The following is a 22,689-nucleotide window of genomic DNA, read 5'->3' as shown; positions in this document are numbered from 1 at the left end:
CCAGCCCCCCTCCCAAGATGTGACAACTAAAAATGTCTCCAAATATTATCAAGTGTTCTCTGGGGCTGAGGTGTGTGTGGGTGTGTGCAAAATCGCCTGCTGAGAACCAGGGTTTCCCTGATTGCAAAGACCACACTTTAGACAAACGCCGGAGGGGCATGGTGCCACTCTGTGGTTGACTGTTCCATATGGCTGCATCAGAGGAGAACATGTGTGCCTGAGGGGCCCCCAGGGGCCTGTATCTGCTTTGCCTCTCCCTGCCCTCTCCCAACCCCCCTTCCATATGAGCACACCAGGCCTGCAAGTTTTCCGTCTGCCCACTCCCCACCCCCCTCATCCTGGCCCCCTGGCCTGTCAGCTGCAGTCTCAGCAGCTGGCCAGCTCTGGGTGAAGGGCAAATATTTACAACTTGGAGCCTCACCCAGGACCGCACAGGCGTACAAAAGACTGGTGTGAGCCTGTGAGTCACCAAAACAGAGGGCAGAGCTTGGTCTTCCAGCAGGCGCCGGGTTTGGGGCAAAGGAGTTCCTGAGTTTCTCTTGTTTATGCTGTCACGTGGGCTTCCTGCGTAGTTTTAAGTGACACTTATTTATAAATAAGCCATTCACTACCCCCGAGTTTATACATCATTTATTGTTAAGCTAGTTTATTATTTCTTCTTGCCTTTCTGTTTTCTTTCTGGAGTGTTTGGGTAAACCCTCTCTCAGAATAAAAAATATGATACTTGAATCTGAACTGTGGATGTTTTTGAAGCTGTGTAGGGTGAGAGGGGAGGATAATCAAGGGTATTAAGCTTAGGGACAAGATGTTGCTTTTTGAGCTTACAGAGAGAGTTCCCTTCTGGAGTTGGAGCCCTCCTCGGAATTCTGGGCACCTCAGCGCTAGCCTCAAGGACAGCCAAGAATGGCCTGGCCTGTAGTCTGCTGAGAGTGCCTTTCTCTGGCTTCAGACCCTGCTGGCCTCAGCGGAGGCCTGAGGGAAGCTTGTGCCTCTTGCCCTGAAGTTAACCCTCCGTGGCCCTTGCTGAAAGCTTTTGCTGTTCCTGCATCACCAGAAAAACCTCTCCCACTGCGAGCTGTTTAAGAACTTGTTTATTTCATTGGGCTGACTCTCTGCTCCTGCTGGGTACTGTTTATTCTCTTCCAAAAGGCAGAAGGATTTATATTGCTTGGAAACTCTCAAGCACAACACTTTTTTTTTAAATAATAAGTTCTCATGTTTATCTCTCTGTTAGAAGCTGAAGCTAAGAAACACTCAGAAGGTTTTCAGTACCAGCCCTTCAAGGCCTAGACTTTATTTCATAAAATGATCTGGCATTTTTTAAATTATCTTAACTTTCAGCTTTTTGACACTAGTTGAGTACTGAGGGTTTGTGCTCTACCTCAAAGATAGGTACTGTGTCTCCTGTTCTGTAAGGGGTGCCAGGGCTGTGCTTCTCAAACCTCCCTATGATCAGAATCACCCAGAGAATTTGTTAAAACACAAGATTCCTGAGGCTTACTCCTAGAGATGTCAATCCATTACAGCTGGCCTGTAGTTTGCATTTCTCACAAGCTCCCAGGTGATGCTGGTCTGCCTGTCATGGGGCCTGAGAGTCTACATTTCTCACAAGCTCCCAGGTGATGCTGGTCTGCCTGTCACGCTGAGTCGCTACTCAACTCAGATGCACGGAGAGTTTGGATTCACGTACAGATGTAGTCAAACATGTATTCATTTCCTCCTTTTAAGAAAGAACAGGGTGAAGTTCTAGAACCCAGACTGCCTAGGTAACCATGGTCTGACAGGCATCTTTAACCAGTAAGAAACCACATCTGGGCTACGGCGGACTTGGTGATGGGATGCTTGAGGAAGTTGAGTTTTGCTGCCCGCCTGTTTTCCCACCCTGACTGGCCCACCTGATTGGAAGAGCAAAAACATTTCACAGCAGACTTCTCTGGCTTTCTGAGAAAGGGAGGGAAACTTGCGAACATAACTTTTCTTGGAAATGTTGAAAAACCGGAGCCTTGTCCTTGATCCCTCCTGCTCTTTTACTTCTACATCCAGCACATCATTAACTCTTGTTGATTTTTTTACCTCCAAAACACTTCTTGAATCTATTTGCTGCTCTCCATCCCCATCAAATGATCACCGTGGTCCAAACCAAGGTTTTCCAACTCCACCTATTAACATTTTGGGCGCGATAATTCTTGTGTGTGTGTGTTGTGGCGGGGGTGGGAATGTTCCTTTTTTTATGGGATGTTTAGCAGCATCCCTGGCCTCTGCCTACTAGATGCCAGTAGTACTTGCCAAGTTGTGACAGTCACAGATGTCTCCAGATACTGCCGGATGTCACCTGGGGAACAAAATCAGTCTTGGTCTCGGCCACCATCATCTCTTGCCTGGATCACAACTCCTCCCACTACATACCTTCTCCTCCCCTGCAATTACCTAGCACCAGGAACCATCTCTTAGAAATGTCAATCTGATAGCACTTTAACTTCTTAAACCCTGCATTTGCCTTCCAGTTTCTGTTGCATGGCTCTAAGGTCCAGTGTGCACTGCATCCTGCCAGCCTCCACCTGTCTGCCTGTATTCTTGCCCGCTTCATTCTCTCTTCCCAGCTTCAGTGGTCTCTGGCAGTTCCATAAATATGCCCCAAAGCTCCTTTCTGCCTGCACCCCCCAACCTTTGCACTCACTCTTTTCTCTACTTGCAACAGTCTTTCCGTCACTAGGTAATCTGCAAGGTTTCCAACTCTCCCCTCCTAATTCCTGCCTATATGTCAGCACTTAGGGTTGGCTTATCACTAGACAACCTTTCCATCCTTTCCCTCCCAGCTCAAGCATCACCACCTCCACAAAGCCCTCTGTGATCTCCCAGACCAGGTCTGGGGCCCTGAGATGTTCACTTTGGTACTCCTCCTGCATGGCATTTATCACAGCTCTGGGTAATTAGAAGGGCTCTTTATTGTGTCTCCCCAGGAGGGAGCATGTCCATCTTCTTCAGGGCTGTTCTGGGCAGTAGATTGATGTACACTGTAAACTCTCAATATGTGTGTGTTCAGTGGGTGAACTCAAGATTGAAAAGGCTGTCTTGTCAGACATCACAACTCTTCGCCAAGTTAACAAAATTGTTCCCAGGTTTTTGGGAGGCATTCTTTTGCTTCTACTAGATCCACCCAGATCAAATTGTATCAAGCACCAAATCCCAGAAACGATTTTGTCCATTTCAGAACTCCTGGAGGTAAGTGAATCTAATAGACAATTGTATCAAAAGGCGTTCCAGATGTCCAAACACTTTGAAATGTGTCTATCAGAGTGTTCACCTTTCAGTATATTTTCTGCTTCTGGAAAGTTTCAGCAAATAACCATTTCATAGTGCATCTAACAAAACAGCCCAGTTCAGCTCAAGAAATTGTGGGCTATCAATCCATTTCATTTAAATGTTATAAAAAAAATTAAGATTTGGCTTACAGTATGTTTGCTACACTGGATTAAATGATTATAACAACATTTTGAGTTAGGAATTCTGGTGATAACATATTTTTAAGTGGTTCTTTCTGCACTTGGAAATGTTACTTGCTTCTCTAAAAATATTAGACATGTAAGAATCTGTAAGGCAGTTATGTGTTGGACTGTAGACCAAGGAGCTTAAAAGGAAAATAAATATTAATCACTTAGGGTGCTTTATGTATGCACATATATTAGGTTCTCCATCTTTTTCATTAGGTAGATCTCCTTTTTTGGTAAAAGGGGCAGATTATAAAACAGATTAGATAAAAGCTAGGTTAAAGCCAAAAGTTTCACAGATTCTAAGGATAAGACTGGGATTTGAACCCAGCACCTGACTCCAGGCTTATACACCATTACCATAATAAGAAAAGCATTTTATCCTGAGGCAGTGTTTCTATGAGGTCTCATACATGTTTCCAGAGGACTGTTATTATATATGCAAACACTATGTTAATTGGAGATGTAGGCACATCATTTAATTCAGCCTCAGAAAGACCCTGTGAGGTAGGTACCCCCAAACCATTACCTTCCATATTACAGATGGAGAGACAGAGGCTTGGAAAATTAATCCCCCAGCACCTTCCTTTGGCTCCATTTAGTTGGTCTGATGACTTCTGGTCCATGCTGATGAAGTATGTTCTTCTCATGCCATAATTCCCATTTTCATAGTTCTGGTGTAGAACACATGAACATAATACAGATCCTATGAAAGAGATTTCAACAAAACAGAATTAAAGAGATGGTATCCTGGGTGGAATAGTAACTCATTTCTCTAATTTTCTTGCTAGTAATTTAAAGAGTGGCTGATGGTAGGAAGAAAATGCAATCCTTCCTTATGTATTCTTGCAGTTTAGCTCCTCACATTCTAATATACAGTGTGCCAAGCACCATGATAGGCACTCCTGGACACAGAGGTCAACTTGAATAAGCTTTAACCCACGGGATTAATCAGTCACCCTCTTGAGTCTTTGAAAACATGGCACAAGTCTTACTATTCTTTGTTCACTCAAGCTTTCTTGCTATGGATTAGCTTCTGTCCCCCCCCGAACTAATGGTGTTCTAATAAGCCTATTCCAATAAAAAAGGTAAGTGGTATAACATAATGATTAGTCTTGAAAATAACTAACAGATGGACACAAGCATCCATCTTTCTCTCCCATTCCATTCCATATATATATATATTCGCAAGGAACCTGGGGACAGAGACTACCATGCAGCCTGTGTGTGAGCGAGCCCAGCAGAGGCTTCTTCCCCAGGAATGGGGAGGGATGAACTGTTGTGGGCAGTGGGTATGCAGAAATGAGGCCTGGGCAGAGAGTTACCTCTCTCCCTTAGAATTTTTCTAGAAGCTGTTGTCAGGTGTCCCGTGTCTCTGCTGTACCCAGATCAGGAGGATGATACAGTCCTTTTGGGTTGTGGGTCAGGGTTGGATGCAGGCCTTGTGTAAACAGGCAGGCTTCAGAGTACACTGAATTGAGTTGGTGCTTGGTATGTGGTTAGTATCTAGACCCTGGAGTCAGTGATAATAGGGTTCATGTGTTCCCTCTGTGTCATTGTTGAGGGCCTCTGGGAGGCCTCTTGTAACCTCCTGTAAGCCTTAATTGTCTTATCTCATCTCTAAAACGGGATAATATGTGGGCTGATAGAGTTGGTTTTGGGATTAAACCAGATGATGTAGGTCAAGTGCACAGTAAGATTTAACAAGCATTTATTGAACATCTATTAAGTGCCTGGCACCTGTAGGTTCTATAGATCTTTTCTAAATACAGTGCGGAAGAAATATTAGAGATTTGAAGTGGTGTAACGGAGAAGATGGAAGGAGGCTCTTGCTCAGAGGGTCACAGTTTCGTTGTGAGCCTCGTACTGCCCTGAGTGACCAGTTCCAGCGGTGGGGACTGGGTGAAAGAGGAAGATCCAGGTCAGTGGCACTGTCAGGGTAGCAGCTCTGGGCTGTGATGAGAAGGAGGGGTCAAAGCTCGGGAATAACATGAAGGTTAAGGGATCGTTAGGTGTATTTCTGTCTCACCAAAACTAGCAAGGCTCAGGAGAGGTGGGCCGGTCAGAGCTCCTGCCTTCCTGTAAGCAAGAACTTACAGTGTTATAGCTGGGTAGCCTTTGCCTGTGTTCTGATTCCGGGAGGAAAATGCTTCGGGGTGGGCCATGGATGGAATGTTGGCATTTCACAGCCTGGAACTACCCTATAGTCCATCAAGTGGAAATGTGCAAGTGCTGTAGCACTTTAAGTAAGGTTTGTTCTTGCTTGTTTCTTGGTGAAGCATTGCTTGTGGAAGGTCACCGGGAAAGAGATGAGTTGATGATAAAAATTAGGGGAACAAACTGGAAATGAAACTCATGGGAGTGGAGAAGTATTTCGGGATTTCTCAGATTATTTAAACATAGCTGCAGACTGAAAAATACATACATAGTTTTTGGCCTAGGGAATAGTTCTCTTACACTGTTTCTCAAAAATAACTTGTTGGGCTTATGGATGAGTTTATTTATATATACTATTCTGGAGATAGAATGACTCCGGAAAAGCTTCACTCCACCTATCCTGGTGACGGATACATACCACTAATACTTTCATTGACTGTCTCAACCATTTTCAGTTCATTTGCGTCAACCCCGTGACTGCCTTCAGTTTGAGGCTCCAACAGTTTCCTGGGCTGTTCTTCCTCCAAGAATATCCCTCCTTTAGACCTGGAGGTTGAATTCTTGGGAGGCGGTTGGCCCAAGCCATCTTCACCATTAGAAACCTAGTTTGAATGACAAAGAGGACAAAAACATTTAGTGTGGGGAGTGAAGAGACCCTCCTCTCTTCTGTATAGTCAGGCAGCCAGCTCTGCCTACTGGTGTCCCAGCCCCCTCCGCTGCACATTTTTGCGCTTTCTTGTCACTGGTCCACAGACAGGGCTGTTTCCCAGCTGCGCGACTCTCGGAGAGCTTTGCATAATCTGGGGCTGAGAGGTGTCATGTCACCCTAGATACACAGACTAGCGGTCAGTCAATTGCAGTTCTCAGAACCCGCGGGGCAGCTTTCCAGTCCAGCCAGTTCTCGGCTGTGAGTCCCACAACAGCAGTAATTGGGGAAAACCCATTTTTGGGTGGAAAGGAGTGTTTAGAAAGAATCCACATTGACAGTGGCATGGATGGGCTCCGGGGGCCACCACCACACAGATTAGGAGATGGCACGCATCCAAGCTTCTGAGGCCAGAGTGTTGGGAGGAACACGGTGACAGAGCCATACTAGAAGGAAAAAGGCCTTGCCTGTAGAGGACAGTTCATGTTCCTGGACATTTAAAAAAAACAAATACAACAGAAAAAAACAAAGCAGAAAAACAAACCCCAGCCACTATGTAAGGAGACTTTGACAAAGTACATTTGATTTTTGCCTTTTCCACTGTGACTTTTATTTTACCCCCAAATTCTTGTCCACTTAGACCTTGAGTTGAAATTAAATTTTGATCCCGTAGCTACTTGTTCGAATATGATAGCAAAGCTTATTTTCAGTGCAATCACCTATTCGTTCCTGTGCGTTGAGCTTCCATTTCTGCTTGTGACTTACTGGTATAAGTACTGCGGACTGTTCATGCCGTTATTTAGGGCTTGGTGGCCCATATCTCCTTCCTCAAGGCCGACAGATCTCTGTTCTTTCTCAATCCTAAAGACCTAAGCGCCTCCCACGGAGACCCTACACTGCAGTAGGGGCCCTGCTAGCAAGCTGGGTTCTGGGGTGGAGGCTGGGGAGCTTCCAGCCCCACCCCAAGGAGACCATGCTGTCACTGGACTCCAGAATTTTCCTTTTCCATCTGCCAGCCAGCTCTTGTCTCCTGAAGGGAAGAGACACATGCCATTGGGGAAGAGCAGTAAAAGAGGGACAGCACTAAGGAAAGCTGCCAAGGAGGTGCCATCTCCGCTCCATTTTTGTGGTTGTTGATTGTCCTCTACTCTTCACCTTTTCTTCCGGGCCCATCACGACTCACTAATCCGGTAGAACGTGGAGCAGTCCAGTGTCTCGGCAATCCCCAGACACCCTTAGCTCCCCATTTCCCAGCTTCTGCCAGCTTTGCTCCCCCTATCCAAGTCCACAGATTCTTGGACTCACTATTGCTCTTATCCTGTTGTGAGCCGGCGCCTGTTCCCCGATCCTCTTTGTTCCCATGGCCACCTGCCTCAGGCTTGGGTTTGTCATTTGTCTGATTTCCCCTCCCTCGTCCCCATATCCCAGCATGTCAGTATCATTAACCTGTCCTAGCTCTGCTACACTGAAGGTTCAAGCTGAGCTGCTCCCCATTGTGGTCTTTACTTGTCTCCTGCTACCATTTCCAGAATAAGAACTGTCTATTGGCATGTAACCATCCCTCCTAGAATGTGCCACTCTTTCTCCAGACTTTGGCGGGGGCGGGGGGGGTGAACACGTACATGGGGGGAGCTCCCATCAGATGGCCAGATGGTGTGGTGGATGTAGCATTATCCCATTTTGCTTAACTTCAGGGCCCCGATCTCCCAAACTTGCTTTAGATAGACTAAGTTAATTTGGGATTAGACAATTTTTTTATTGCTTGGATTTTGTGGCAGAGTCATTTCTGTGGTTAAATAGCACCACGGGCCTCAGTGCTGAGCTACAGGAGTGTCCACAACACCCTGTGCCCTGTTTGTGTTTTGAGCACTTCTGTTGGTCAGGCACTGTGCTGAGGCCCTTGTCAGCGATTGTCTGTCTCATTCATACTTCATAATAACCCTGTGAGGTGAGGAGAAACCATTATTATCCCCATTCTGTGGATGAGGAAACTCAACTCGGGTGCTGACTCTGAAGTCCAAGATCTTAACCATTACCTTGTTCCTGTCGGGGTCATAATACTCTTATGACACCCTTCATGGTATAATAGATACTCTTAATTTTTGCCACTATTATTACACAGTCCAAAGAAACCTTGCTTAAAATTCTAATTACAAAACTAATTAGATGCCTAATCCTTCATGACATTTTAATGCGAAGGCTCAGTCTTAGGAGGCAAAGGGATTTTAGAATACAGTGCCAGAATGTACCCGCAGAGCACAAAGAGCATGGACGTTGAAGTCCCGTGGACCTTGATTCCTGGCTCGCCTTCCTTGCAGCTGTGTGATCTTAAGCAAATGTCTGCATTTCTTGGAACCTCAGTTTCTCAGGTGTAGAGCATGAATACAATGCCTGCTTCAAAAAGCTGATGTTCTAGATAATCCGTTGTTTATCTGAAATAGAGCTCTTTCCCTTCTTTGTTTTGCTTCATCAGGCCATTGCGAAGATTTCAAAGCATAGATTATGATAAACTACCAAAACAGATCAATACTGGTTAAATTTTCCTTTAGATGAAAGAGCCGCTCATTAACACCATCTCTGTGAAAAGTCAGCAAAGCATCGATGCGAACCTTTGCCCTGGTGCCATTTATATGTCTCTAATTGGTGGAGCATCACTGAATGAGAACTATTTAAATGCCCTTTATCCTGATGCATTTTCAGCTCAGGAACGGGTTAGATGATTAAGCAGGAATTAAAGTTAACATGTTAAATGTGCTGTGCAAAAGTCCAGTGTATAAATTCTCTATTCAGGTTTTTTTTCTGAAGAATTAGAAATTAGAGTAGTTAAGGTTGCTTTGAGGGGAGAGGAATGGAAAGGAAAAGCCAGAATCAAGTTCATGGTGTCTGAGGAAAAGTTAGATGGAGAAATGAAAGGAATTCAACCCCGACAGAGCTTTTCTCTTCTCCTGTTATTGCTCCCAGCATTGTGTGGTAAATCTTCCATGTGTTGGCCCAGTCCTAAAATAGGCAATGGCACCTAAAGCCTGTTGTAACCCTCCTGGATTGCAGACTTCGTCAAGATGCTTGTAGAAATAAGAACACCCCTTCTTTTCTCCCCAGTGATTGCAACTGGCAAGGAAGCGTAGACTGTCAACCTGATTGTTCCAGTACGTGTTTGCAAATAGCTGTTCGGCTGAGGAATGGCGTGTCTCAGGCATTGTCTCACTTCTCCCTGGAGAGAGATCTCTGAGGCTAGGTGCAGACTTAGGTGTCTGGGCATCTCAGGTTGGGTCTTCAGGAGAGAAATCGTTCAGCGAACAGTTGGAGTTTTGTTCCGACATTGGTTTCCTGGGTAAGACTTCCTATCATGAGTTCCTTTATGGAACTTTTTGGAACTCTAACAACTGAACCATCTTGAGAAGGACCTAAGATATTGCTATGCTGCATGGCATTCTTTTTTACATTCCACATGAAAAGGGAGTGGTAGGGAAGAGTAATTGGGGTCTAGAATCAGAGAGCATGGGTCTAAATCCCAGCTTGACATCAACTCTTACTAGCTCTTCCCTCCTGTATCATGAGGGCGGTAATCATGCCAGTTGATGAGATGGGTGGGATTTATTAAAGAAAATAAAGCAGTTACATGTTTAATATCATTTCTGGCACGTAGTAAGCAGCCAGTAAATGTTGACTGTTATCATTGTTAATGCAGGATAATAAGATTTCTTTTTCTTTCATTTTTAGAAAGAATGGTTATCACACAGTAGATTTAAAACTAGCCTTAAAAAATGTGATTTTGTGTTCTCTTCCCTGCATCATTTGAGATTGTCAGACTGGAGCCATCTGCCTTGGATTACCGTGTAACTGTGTAGTTTCTATCATTAATTATGAAAGCCAGAAATGTAGGCTATGTGTGATAACTCACTCAAATTCCAATGTATTTCTAACTTTTTCACCCCTCTAACATAGCAAGGCAAGAAATGGACTTACCAAGATTTTCCTTTCCCAAGGCAGAGAGATTTAAACTCTTTCAGTTAGTGAATCCTCCCATTTACATTTCAGAACTATCAGGTTGATCCTGAGTGTTTATTCTGTTAGAGCAGGGACAGTTGTTGCCTGTTAACTAGTGCAGGAAAAATTAATTACATCGATAGCATTGACAGATGCTCTGGATGGTGATGCTGTGGAGTGGAAATGTTTTTTGAAAAATCAGTAAGTTGTTATTATAGAGGCTTTGCTGGTGTTGGTTAGGTACAGTAGCTTGATAGAGACTGGTTCTCTTTAAATTAAAATACTCTATTTTACATATGATGTAAGTGAGCCTGTGGAAATGAATATTTTGTTGCATTGTTCTTAGAGGACACCTAGTTCTTTCATTAAAGACTGTCCTTTTCTTTCTTTGTTTTTAAGATTTTATTTATTTCTTTGACACAGAGCACAAGCAGGGGGAGCGGCTCGCAGAGGGAGAAACAGGCTCCCCACTGAGCAGGGAGCCCAATGCAGGACTCATTCCCAGTACCCAGGGATCATGACCTCAGCTGAAGGCAGATGCTTAACTGACTGAGCCAACCAGGCGCCCCAAGACTGTCTTTTTCTAATGAAAAATTGCCATTTTTTGTTTTTATAGAGCTTTAACAATTGATGCTTAGACTTATGTAACATTTTTGAAATTAAAAATTCAAATATTTTTAATTCTGTACACTAAGTGGTCATGAGAAACAATTGTGGTTACTAAAAACTTTAAGCATGGAGATAATTTTACATATTGAGGCCCATTAGTCATCTATATGCATTAATTTTTTTCCTTTGGTTCTGTTGGGCACAGTTCTGCCGCCAGAGTTTTGCATTGACAACTAGCAGTAAATGGAGCTTCAGAAAAGCCATTGGCACTGCCTGTCATTTCGAAAGCATGGTTTCCCTTGCCAGTGTGACTGGGTCAGATCCTTGCATTTGTGCCCTTCAAATGTGGTCATTTATTTCCACAGGAAAAGGAGGAGGCAAAGGTTTGATCAGGAAGCAGTCAACATCAGAATTAAATCTATTTTGTGATGAGCTGTTAGTGTTGGTTAATGGGAGTATTTCATATATTCTAAAAATGCAGCATTTAAGTAATACCATGTTTAGGGTGCCTGGGTGGCCCAGTTGGTTAAGCGACTGCATTCGGCTCAGGTCATGATCCTGGAGTCCCAGGATCGAGTCCCACATCAGGCTCCCTGATCAGTGGGAAGTCTGCTTCTCCCTCTGACCCTGCTCTCTCTCTCTCTCAAATAAATAAATAAAATCTTAAAAAAGTAATACCACGTTTAAGCAGAAACCGCAAATGAAGCTTTTACAAGTATCTGCAGTCCGTATTTGTGAAGTTTGGTGCATCATTCCGATCACGGAAACACTTCAGAGGTGTCTCCGTGAGCTGAGTGTGTACGTCAAAGCTTGTTTAGTGACCGTGTACATAGAAGCCTAAACCTATTTTTACTCACCTGTCTGTTAACTTGAGAGTGTTAGTTAAGGTGTCGTGGCATCTCTGTCCCTTTCGGCTGTTGAACATGGCCTGTGCGAGCTGCCTGGGGGACTTGGACTTGTGGGTTTTAAAGGGGTTCACACTGACCAGCCTCCTTTGAACAGAGTGTTTTCTGTTAAACAGCCTGGCATCTCCTATGGCCTGGACAGTCATTACTTTGTGAAAGGGCCCCGCTCCCCCTTTCAGTGAGATGCAAGATCTTTCTGTTTCCCCTCCACATTTGCGTCGGACTTTTCACGGACTGCTTCCCCCTCAAGCCTGCCAGACACAGATGACTATTGACAGGCCGTCCATGCACTCAGACTTCCGAGAGCGCTGCTCCTGGAACCTTCCGTGACAGAACGTGAATGCTGCTGTTGAGATTGGTTGAAGAACAAACAGAAAGTAGCTGTCTAGACAGCCGGCCGGGGTGGGCCGTCAAAGGAGAGATGCGTTTGCAGACGACCACCGAGTCATTGATAGACCATGTTCATTAGGCATGTCTGGACATCGCCGGACATTCTTACGTGAGCACTGCAGGGTTAGGCGGGGCCTAGAAATATCTGTAACCTCCTCAGCCCAGGACACCATTTCAGCTGGGGCCCTAAAAGTTTCCTTGCTTAAACTGCCCAAGAGACAGAGGAGTGTGAAGGATGACCTGAGTCCATGAGTCCACTTAGATACAAAGAAAATTGCAACCATCGATTCCCTGTTGGTAAATAAAATTTTGAACTCATTTGTTCCTCACAGGGTGAAGAAACCAAAAGTCTGACTCTTGTCCTCCATCGGGACTCTGGTTCCCTGGGATTCAATATTATTGGTGGCCGGCCGTGTGTGGTATGTTAATTACTAAAACGTGTTTTTCCTTGCCCTGCTGCAGTGGGAAGAGGGGTCAAGGTTTGGTGGCGGGGGGGGGACCCGTGAGGGGTAGGAAACCTTGCTCACCTCATTCTGCTCTCTGTAATTAGAGAGTTCATTGTTTATCTAACATCTTCACCCTCGGGGATTTTTATTTAGTTGTGGTCTACTAAAATAGCATTGTCCTAGTTAATAACAACAGCTTATCTAAACTGTTTAGGTCTTGGGGGAGCATGTCTGGTGGTGTAGCAGCAGAGCAGAAGAAAGTTGTGGGAGATGTGTGCACTTGGAACTGGGTAACTGAGCTGGAGCGTGGGCTCTGGGACCGGAAGTCTGAGCTGGAGCTCCGTTCTGTCAGCTCTTCATTAGTCAGGGACCATTCCCTAATTTGTGGGCTGTCGCATCCCTTTGCTTTTTCTCCCACTGCAGCTCTTTTGTCCACCCTATGCATGATTAGCTCCTCCTCCGGGAAGAAGAGGCCAAATTCAGACCAGTCAGTTGAATGGGGAGGAAAATGTCTGCAGAAAGGGCCCTGGGGATAGGACGTGGCAAAGGGCGCGTTGCAGGATCACGCCTTCCATACGGGGCTTATTTGAGTGGGCATCACCTCTTGCTCGTGTCTTCTGCAGATCATTTCCTCATTGGTTACCTTAAAAGGAAAGTAGTAGTCAAAGGAAAGGAAAGGAGAATCGGATTCACTCATTCAACAAATAATATTGCATAGGGGCTGTTTGGTAGGAGCTGGGAGACACTGTGGAGGCCAGGGAGCCTGGGTCCTTGTGGTCATTGAGTTTATGTCCCTATGGGGGCATCAGGCAAGAAACAAGTAAATGTCACAGTTACAGATTGGGGGACGTGTGATGCAGGAAGAAAAATAGCAGGATGGCAGATGGTAGGTACCAAGGAGTAAGGGGCATCACTGGTCAGGGTGATCAGGAAAGACAGGAGGAAATATTAAGCTGAATCCTAAAGGATAAGAAGATGTCAGGCAACCAGATGTGACTAAACTCTGTGCCTGGGTCTGGCTCACCCTTTGGGAGGAGTTGTCCTGGGGCAGGGCGATTTAAGCTGCATTCTGAAGGATGAGTAGGAGTTTGCTAGATCAGAGGTCCATATATGATATGTTTCGTTAAGCACTCTTAACTGTAAAAAATAAAAAATGAGCTTATGTAGTTAGCTCTTAAGTTATATATTTGCGGCTGAACTAATACTACATGGCTTATAAAAGTTACATGCAGGGCGCCTGGGTGGCTCAGTTGGTTAAGCGACTGCCTTCGGCTCAGGTCATGATCCTGGAGTCCTGGGATCGAGTCCCACATCAGGCTCCCTGCTCAGTGGGGAGTCTGCTTCTCCCTCTGACCCTCCCCCCTCTCGTGCTCTCTCTCTCATACTCTCTCTCTCTCTCTCTCTCAAGTAAATAAAAAAATCTTAAAAAAAAAAGTTACATGCAAAATGGAGCATTTTAAATGATGAAATTAAAACGTGATAAATACAATTTCTCTTATGTCCTTTCATCGTCCCAATGCCCTGCATCACATGTGTCCACCTTTGGAGAGCACTGAGCTAGAAGAAAGTGAACAGACCCAAGGAAGCCCACGCAAAGCCTGGAACAGCCCCAGAGTGGGCATTTGGGGGAGCTGCCAAGAGTACAGCGTCGCTGGAGTCAAGGGGTGGGCAGGAGGTGATCAGAAAGAGACCTGAAGAAGATGGGAGAGTTAGCATGAGGAGGAGTATGTTGAGTTCCCCTCGCTTTTGGCCAAAGGCACGGTTTCAAAAACATACGTGTTCTATTATAAGAAATGACAGCTTAGTTATAAGCAATGCACGGTCATTAAGTGATGGACTGATGCATTATCTGCCCTAAACTTAGCTACAGAAGAGAACCCTTCAGACAATGAGATTAAACTATGAGAAGGAAGGGGTGGGGGCAGGGGGCACCCCCACTTTACTGAGCCCCAGGGATGGGCACACACAGTGGTTTGTTTCGTCGTCTCACGGAAATTCTTAAGACGTGGTCCCGTTGGTACCTTTTTTCTTTCTTTCTTTGCCAGTTGGCTGAGCAACCAGGCAGCATGTCGTGGTGCTGCTCTGCTTGTGTTCTGGCTACTGGGCGGGGGGCGGTGGGGGTGTCAGGGAACGCGCTCCAGCAAAGGGGAGGGATGAGGGAGCAGATTGGGACTCGGATGTCTGCGTAGTTGGTCCCAGGAAACAACAGGACTGGCCCTGGTCTGTGTTCCCCAGCTTACCCTCGAGAACGTGTTGTAGAACGTGCTTTGCCTTGCCGATGAGCTTGAGTAACAGAGGCTGTCCCTCGTTTGGCTTCATAATCGTTAAATCTCCTCTCCCCACCCACTGTTACCAGTTTTAAGAAATGACTTCAACAAACCAAAGTGCACCTCACTGTTAGATGTTTCAGAAACTTCCACGGCCAAAAGAACCCAAACCAGGAAGGTCCCTTCTCTGCCTCGCCAGAGTGTATATAGGAAAAAGGAGCCCAATGTTTGAAAATGCTTGAAATGGGATGCCTGGGTGGCTGAGCATTGAGCATCTGCCTTTGGCTCAGGTCATGATTCCAGGGTCCTGGGATCGAGCCCCACATTGCGCTCCTTGCTCAGCGGGGAGCCTGCTTCTCCCTCTGCCTGCCATTCTCCCTGCTTGTGCTCTCTCTCTGACAAATAAATAAATAAAATCTTTAAAAAAAAAAAAAAAGAAAAATGCTTGAAATGGAGAGGCATGCCTATGTCTTGGTGATGGTTGGAGAACTTACTATGTGTTTGTTTTACGTCCCTCCCCGGGAGCAAAAGGACACTCTCAGCCTCATTGAAATATGGTTCTTACTTGTGCTTATCAAAGTACATGTTTTAGGTTATTTTCTTTCTCCTTTAAAAAGCTGATTGAAGTGCAAGCCAGAGTGAATTTTGTAGCTTTCGTAAGCATTCTCAGTTCATGTGGTCTTTTTGCAAGAACTATATGCATGTCCCCTGGAGGAAAGTTTAATTCCATATGCATGTGGTTGCAATAGTGTTTTTTTTTTTTTTTAAACTTGTCCTGATTAGCAGAAATCGCATAATGAACCCTAAATGTATTCTGAACTGTTGCCTGGAAATCTGGCAGGTCATTGAGAACGTGCTAAAAAGCCAAGATGAGCAACAATGCACACTCATTGTTAGTACTGGAAGTAGAATGCAATACACATGACATGTGTGTTTCCCAAGGAATTCTTGTGTTAGACGCTTGGTTGGGTTGTGACATAGGCCCAACCCGGGGTGGGGGCGCTGACATAAGGCTTTTCATTGCATGATGCACTGCTCTTAGCAATATCACACCATTCATTCATTAATTCTTATATCCCTAAAGAAACAGCATCCAGTCTGGTGTATCAGACCTTTCACTTCAGCCTTTGGCAAGTGTACTTCATTGTCAAGTACCCCTGGGATGAAAACAATCCCTTTTATTTTTCCTTTTCTCAAGCCAGCAAAACAACAAATCCCAAGCCTTGTTAGTTCACCTTGATAAATAGCTCTGACTTAAAATGTATTAGGAGAGGAGCCAAACAAACTAAGAACAGAGAGACGTCTTTTAAGAGACACATCTAGCTATCCAGGATGGAATTGATTTGGCTTTCTTTGATTTTGTCCTCTCTGTATTTTTTTTGCATTCTGTTTCCACCTCCTACCACTGTCTTAATTTAACCTGAATTGTGCTATTTGCTTTTGCTTGTTTCTCTGTTTTTTTGCTTGAACTTAGTTGCTCTCTTAAGAAAAATTACTTGTGCATGAGGTAGTATTCTGCAAAACAGACCAAAGCCAAAATCCCCTCCCCCATCTCCCTCTTCCTCTCCAGCCAAGAAATGCAAAGCAATTAATTCAGAGTAAGCACGGATCTCTTTTCATTGGATATATTGATATCACCTCTTAGGGAACTCAAGATTGTTCATAAATCCTTTGTGGTCGAGGCTCTTTGGGTTTGTCCAGTGGAATATTCCATAGCCTGGAATGTGGAACTTTTGAGTTCATGTATATTTTTGAGATTTTTGTGGCAATCCCACTTCTGTGGGAGTCGGTATTGCACATGGAGCTTATGTAAGGGAGTTGAACTGTCCTCAGTTTGAAACTGACCTATGCTACTTTTTAGCTGTGTGACCTTGGGCAAGTTACTTAACCTCTCTGTCTTAGGTTTTTCATCTATGAAATGGATAATAATATAGTACTTAAGGTTTGTGGTTATTGTGAGGATGAAATGGGACACAGTACTCACTACCTACCTAGTATGTACTCAGTAAATAGAAGCTGTTGCACAGCCGTGTACTCCTATTTGAGCTGTGCATGCAGGGAGATCCACGAATGCCCTGGGATGAGTGCATTAGTGAGGCAGCTGTGAGAGACAAAGGAGGCAGGGAGAAATTCAGACAGTGAAGGGTTAGTGTGCGGTGGGCCGGTGTAGGGTGCCGTGGTGCTGGGCGGGCTGCCTTTTGAGGATAGCTGATCTAATACAGCACCCACATCCTTGCTGACCCTCCTCTCTTGGAGAGTGTTGATAGAATCCAGATGGCAGTTTAGAGACCTGTCTTTGTCATGGGGGGATAAATGTTGGGAAGAACACTTAATGCTCATTTTAGGTTGTGATTTTGGTTTCTTTTGAATCCTATTTATAACATTAGGGAGAGAGAGACAGAGAGAGAGAGAGTGTGTGTGTGTGTGTGTGTGTGTGTGTGTGTGTGTGTGTGTTTGAGAGAAAGGGGTGGGGAGGGAGGGAGAGAGAGAAGAGGTACGGAATGTGCATTTTCTCACTCTTGGCCATCACTCTTGCCCTGGAAGGGGTAGATCAAACCACATTTAAAGTTATGCCTTTCCCCTTTAGAATATAGGATTTTTTTTTTCTATTTAAAGAGAAAGATTTTATATTTTCATGGTTACTTCTTAACAAATGGAATTTATATGTGTTTCTATGTACAGAAATTATTATTAAAATAGATCTTCTTATGGCATTATGGCAAAGAATTTACCATAATGGTAGGATTTGGAGTTTTTGTGGAAGATCCTGAAATTACTTTTCAAATGCTTTTGTTTGGGAACAATACTTTAACTTATAAATCCATCTGTTAATCACTAGAAATGTAATCCACACACTTGGAGAGAATTCATCCCAGTGCTGTTTGGAAAGAAGTTCATGAACAAGCTGTGAGGGTTTTTTTATGGGCTTGTTGGAACTTTTTGATTTTAAATGAAGGAAGGAGTTTGAGCAGCAAGCCGTTGCCTTTCCCAGAAGGTTTCGGTCCAGATTTTGAAAGATCTAAAGGGATTTGAGATCGGATGACAATTTGGCTTGGGGTGGTGGTGGTGAGCTTTTCTGATGTAAATCTGAGCGCACATAAAACACCTATTTTCACAATCAGATTATTGGATATTTAAAGGTTTTAATCGTACTCTGAGCTGGTAAGGATATGGGAAAACACTCTAATGAGCTATCAATGCATACTGTGGCAACATCCATCAAATCTCCATATCCTTGGACCTGCCAGTTCCATTGCTAGGGATTTGCCTCAGATACATACTGCAAAAGGTATTTCATAGTACAGATAGGAAGGTAGTGGAGACATCATCGTCTCCAAGAGCGACAATTAGAAACAGTGGTAATTATCCTGATATTGGGGTACTGTTCAGCCGCTTAAGGGAGTTAAGCTGGACAGTACGACTGGTGAAAAATCTCTAAGATTGTAAACTTGACAGAGGCAAGATGCACGGGATGGGGAGGGCATACTATCTGTGTGCATGAAAAAGGACCAGATACATGTTTAGGAAAGTGATCTATGAAGAATGTTTTGGAAAGGATGCGTAAACTGCAAACAGGTGCTATATAGAGGGGGAAAACACAATGGGTAGGAAGTGGCAGGGACTTATTTTATACCTTTTGGTTATGGTTTGAGGTATTTTACCATGTGTATGTGTTAATTTTAGATTAAAACAGAAATTACGGGTAACAGATGGGCTTTTGCCCCATTGCCACTCTGACATGAGCAAGAGTCCATTACAGTTTAAGAGTGTAAGCTTTATTTTCATGACCAGGTTAATGCCTAGCATTCATGTGTGTGTTTTTTTAACCCAAAGGACAATCAAGATGGATCATCCACTGAAGGAATCTTTGTATCCAAAATAGTTGACAGTGGGCCCGCAGCCAAGGACGGAGGCCTGCAAATTCATGACAGGATTATTGAGGTATGTGAACACTGGCCAGTGTCTTTTAATAGGTTGAATGCCATCCCGTCTTCGTCTGGTTTGGTGCAAGATGTTCGGTCGGCCTAAGCTGGTGGATGGTTGGGCAGGAGAACTCTCCCATTGTGTGGGACTACAGAGAGCGCTGATTGCCTTGGTGTTAAGTTTTTGTTTATATTAAATATAGAGAAGCCAGATTATGAGTGGCATGTTCACAGTTTGGCTGTCTTCCCGCAGCCTCGCATCTGTTTTGTATGCTTCAGTTATAGCTTTGTGTGAAAGCCATTGGAGAGTTGTATGTTAGTTAGAACCAGATGAGCAACCCCTGTTGTACACATTGTGTCGGTGTTCGTGTTGGTTACCGGGGTAAAATCGTGTCCGCTCTGGAGGCTTGATCGTGTCCTCCCAGTTCATGGCACGCAGTTACTGCTACGGATGCATTGTTCTCTCTTCTGGGTTTGTCTGTCGTCCGGTGTACAAGGTGATTGTCCAGGGATGTGCAGGCAGAGGTCGATATTCAGGATAGTCACTCACATCATCCCAAATTCTTCATTCTTCACGGAGCATTTTAAGCCTTTATAGAGTAGGTTTATGGATTTGCTCTGGGGGAGGTGGATCTCTACCCCATCATCCAGCGCATTGCAGTAGGGTCACACAATGTCCTAGGATGCTCCAGCTTGCCAAAAGGGAAAGAATTATTCATTGCCTCCTGGTATGGGCTCTTGGTGCAAAGTTGGACACAATGGACTATTTTTTGCTGGTGTTTTTTGACCATTTTGACTGCTCTCTTAATGGGTAAATACATGGACTAAGTTGTCGGGTCTCCTGTGAGGAAGAATTAGATAGGAGAGTCCAAGATGATACGTTGCATCCCACAAGAACGGCACCACGGGCCATAGCCATGACAGGGCACATTAGACGGGGAACCGGAAAAACAGCCCTGATGCCGCTGATGCTTGTTCAAACACATTGGCAGAGCGTCTGTATTTCTTGAGTGTTTTCATGGTCCCTTTCAAAACTTCGGACAGAGTGGGAACTCTATCAGATAAGCCATGAGCGAAGTTCACATAACCCACTGGAGTTTGGCCGCATGCTTCTCCTGGGGAAGGGAGCCTGGGAAGACAGAGAACAAAGTCTCGCCTTTCCATTCTTGTTTGGATGAATTCCTCAGTGTGCGAAGCAGTACGCTTTAGGATCGTTTATATCCTCGGGAAAACATATGGTTAAAACTCACAGGGAAAACAAACTGAACACGTTAGGGTCTAAGAATCACCGTTCTGAGGGATCAGGTACATCGTGGTAGCGTACATATGAAAAGGATACTTGATTTTGTTTTCAGGACGTTATTAATATTGTTACACCCCATTGACTTTTTGAAGCGTTCTTAAACTTGGAGCTCTTTTTACTGCCTGTTTTAGGGTCCATCTTTGTACTTCCCAGGTCGGGGGAGTGGATTTTCCCTAACAGGAATTTGTTTGTGCAAGAGCACTTTCTCAAGAGCTCAAAGGCATACTTACTGTCTTTTTTTTTTTTTTTTTTTTAAGAAAGAATACATTTTCTGAGGCTATTGTCCAGAAAGATAATTACAGCTTCCGTTGCCAAGGGTTTGGTGGAACAGCCAGTTTCTCTAAGTAATGGAATTTCATTGCTCTTATGTTTTGCAAATGAGAAATCTACAGCTGGGCAGGATTTTCTCTTGGCAAAGGGGGGATCCGTATTGGAAATGTGGAGGATGGTTTCTGGTAAGTCACATTCCCCTTTTGGACAGTATGTAAAATATTAAGCACGTCCCGGTGTTGAGTTGGAAAAGAAGGATGATCACAATAGAGCAACAATATATGTGTCACTGCAGTTGACACACCATGCCCTTCTCAGTTAAGTCCTGATGTCTTTTGACAGGACACAGTGATTCCCATGACTGAAAAATGTATACCCTGGTTCACCTCATCTCTGTCGGAGTTTATTACCAGGCATAAATTTGATTATTTTAAGTGTATCTGTGTTTCATCACGAAGGAGAGTCGGGCACTCTCTAGTTTTCCACCATATTTCTTACTTTTCAGGGAGACTACCACCAGACTTCCACTATAAGAACCTCGATTCTTGCAGAAGGGTGCTTTTATATTAAATCCACAGAGACTCACTGAGCCTGGTAGTTACTGCAGAGTCTTCAGTTCCTCTACTCCCACGCCTGTCTGTCCCCCGAGACCAGAGTGGTTGTCCCCACCCGTCTCAGAGCCAGGCCCACTCTCTTCCATTTTTTTTATAACAAATACTTTTCAGTGCCACCAATCCTGTTGTGAAATGAAATTTATAAGTAATATTTACATACATACACACCTAATTGTAAGATCTCTATATGCCGTAATAGAAAAATAAAAGGAAGGTACTTGATACTAAAATACATGTATCAGGATGAGAATGCATGGGCACAGTGACGCTGGAAGACCCCACGATGCTGCAGAGGCTTGCGCCTCCTTGTAGACTCAACATGAGGTCCCAGCTGTGAAGGCTACCAGAGCAGGAGGTGGTGCTGGGGACTCAGGCGCTGGGAGCACTGGCTCCATGTGATCCAATCTTCTGCAGTGGTGAACAGAGTGGGGTTCGGTTTTGGCACAGCAAAGTACAGTCGTCTTGTGATTTGCACACCTCCGTGTGTGTGTGTGTGTGTGTATTTTTAAAATTGTGCTAAAATATACATAACATTTAACCATTTTTAATTATACCTTTCTGTGCCATTAAGTACATTCACACTGTTGTGCAGCCATCACCACCATCCATCTCCAGAACTTTTGGAACGGTACTCATTAAACAACTCCCCACTCCCTCTACCCCCAGCTCCTGGAGGCCCCCCATTTTGCTTGCTGTTTCTGTGCATTTGACTAGGTACTCCATGTAAGTGGAATCATACGGTATTTGTCTTTTTGTGTCTGGCTTATTTCATCTAGCGGGATTCATCCAGGTTCATTCGTATTGGAAGATGTGTCTGAATTGCTTCCTTTTTAAGGCTAAATACTATCCCACTGTGTGTATAGATGCGTATACCGCATTTTGTTTATCTCTCCGTCCATTGACAGGCACTTGGTTTACTCCTACCTTTTGACTGTTGTGAATAATACTGCTATGAATAAGGGTGTACAATTTATATATATTTAAACTGAAAAAAAAAAAAAAAAGAACCGTTAGTGTTTAAATGTAAAAGTGAGTGAGGGTCTCCACTCAGGTAATTATAAAACATCTGTTATTTTACCTTCATGAAGGTCTGGCAGGGTATGTGGAAGTTGCAGTAGAAGCATAAAAAATGTGCACTGCATGGGACTCTGTGCATTGTAGGACTTCTGGCATCCCTGGTCCCCACCCCAATCATTGTGCCAGTGAGTGCCCCCACAGATTTCTAGCACTACTTCAGGGTGTGATAGGGGTACCAGGGAGAATCACTAGATTAGAGATGGATCTTATTCCAAGACCTTATGATGTGAGGTGAGTTGCTTCAGGAGCAGAGTTGTCAGCATTCCCCCCCTTCTGGCTGTCTGCTTGGATTCCCTGTCCGAGAGCTCTCAAGGCCTCATAAGAAAGCCTGAGCTGTCCTGGGCTAGAAATCCTGGGCCCCCTCTTCCCACATGGTTACAGCTTTGGAGCATGGCTGATCTGGGAGCCCACATTTTTTGTTGGCACCTCCTGTCCCCATCTTTCCTGGATCAGGACAGACAGTTGGATGTGCCCACCCTCCCTCATATCTGACACTGAGATACAGCAACTTCCAACTTACTCAGTATTTGCTTCTGATTTTTTTGTGTGTGTCTTCTTCCTATACTTACTTATGAGCTGCCTCAGGCCCTTTTCATAACTTACGACC

The 22,689-nt window shown here is 44.5% G+C and overlaps 1 protein-coding gene across 1 annotated transcript in view; it reads left to right on the top strand.

Annotated features, from left to right (window-relative positions):
- The window catches only part of PDZRN3 (PDZ domain containing ring finger 3), a 241,095-nt gene that overhangs the window by 2,596 nt on the left and 215,810 nt on the right, over positions 1–22,689 (top strand). The window contains exons 2-3 of the mRNA XM_027587038.2: positions 12,515–12,601; positions 18,730–18,837. Of these exons, the coding sequence (XP_027442839.1) occupies positions 12,515–12,601; positions 18,730–18,837 (195 nt within the window). The remainder of the gene's footprint in view (positions 1–12,514; positions 12,602–18,729; positions 18,838–22,689) is intronic.

Source organism: Zalophus californianus, chromosome 1 (genome assembly GCF_009762305.2).
Source record: "Zalophus californianus isolate mZalCal1 chromosome 1, mZalCal1.pri.v2, whole genome shotgun sequence".
NCBI lineage: Eukaryota > Metazoa > Chordata > Mammalia > Carnivora > Otariidae > Zalophus > Zalophus californianus.
Note: the sequence above shows the minus strand (reverse complement) of the source record. Positions and strands in the feature narration are given on the sequence as shown.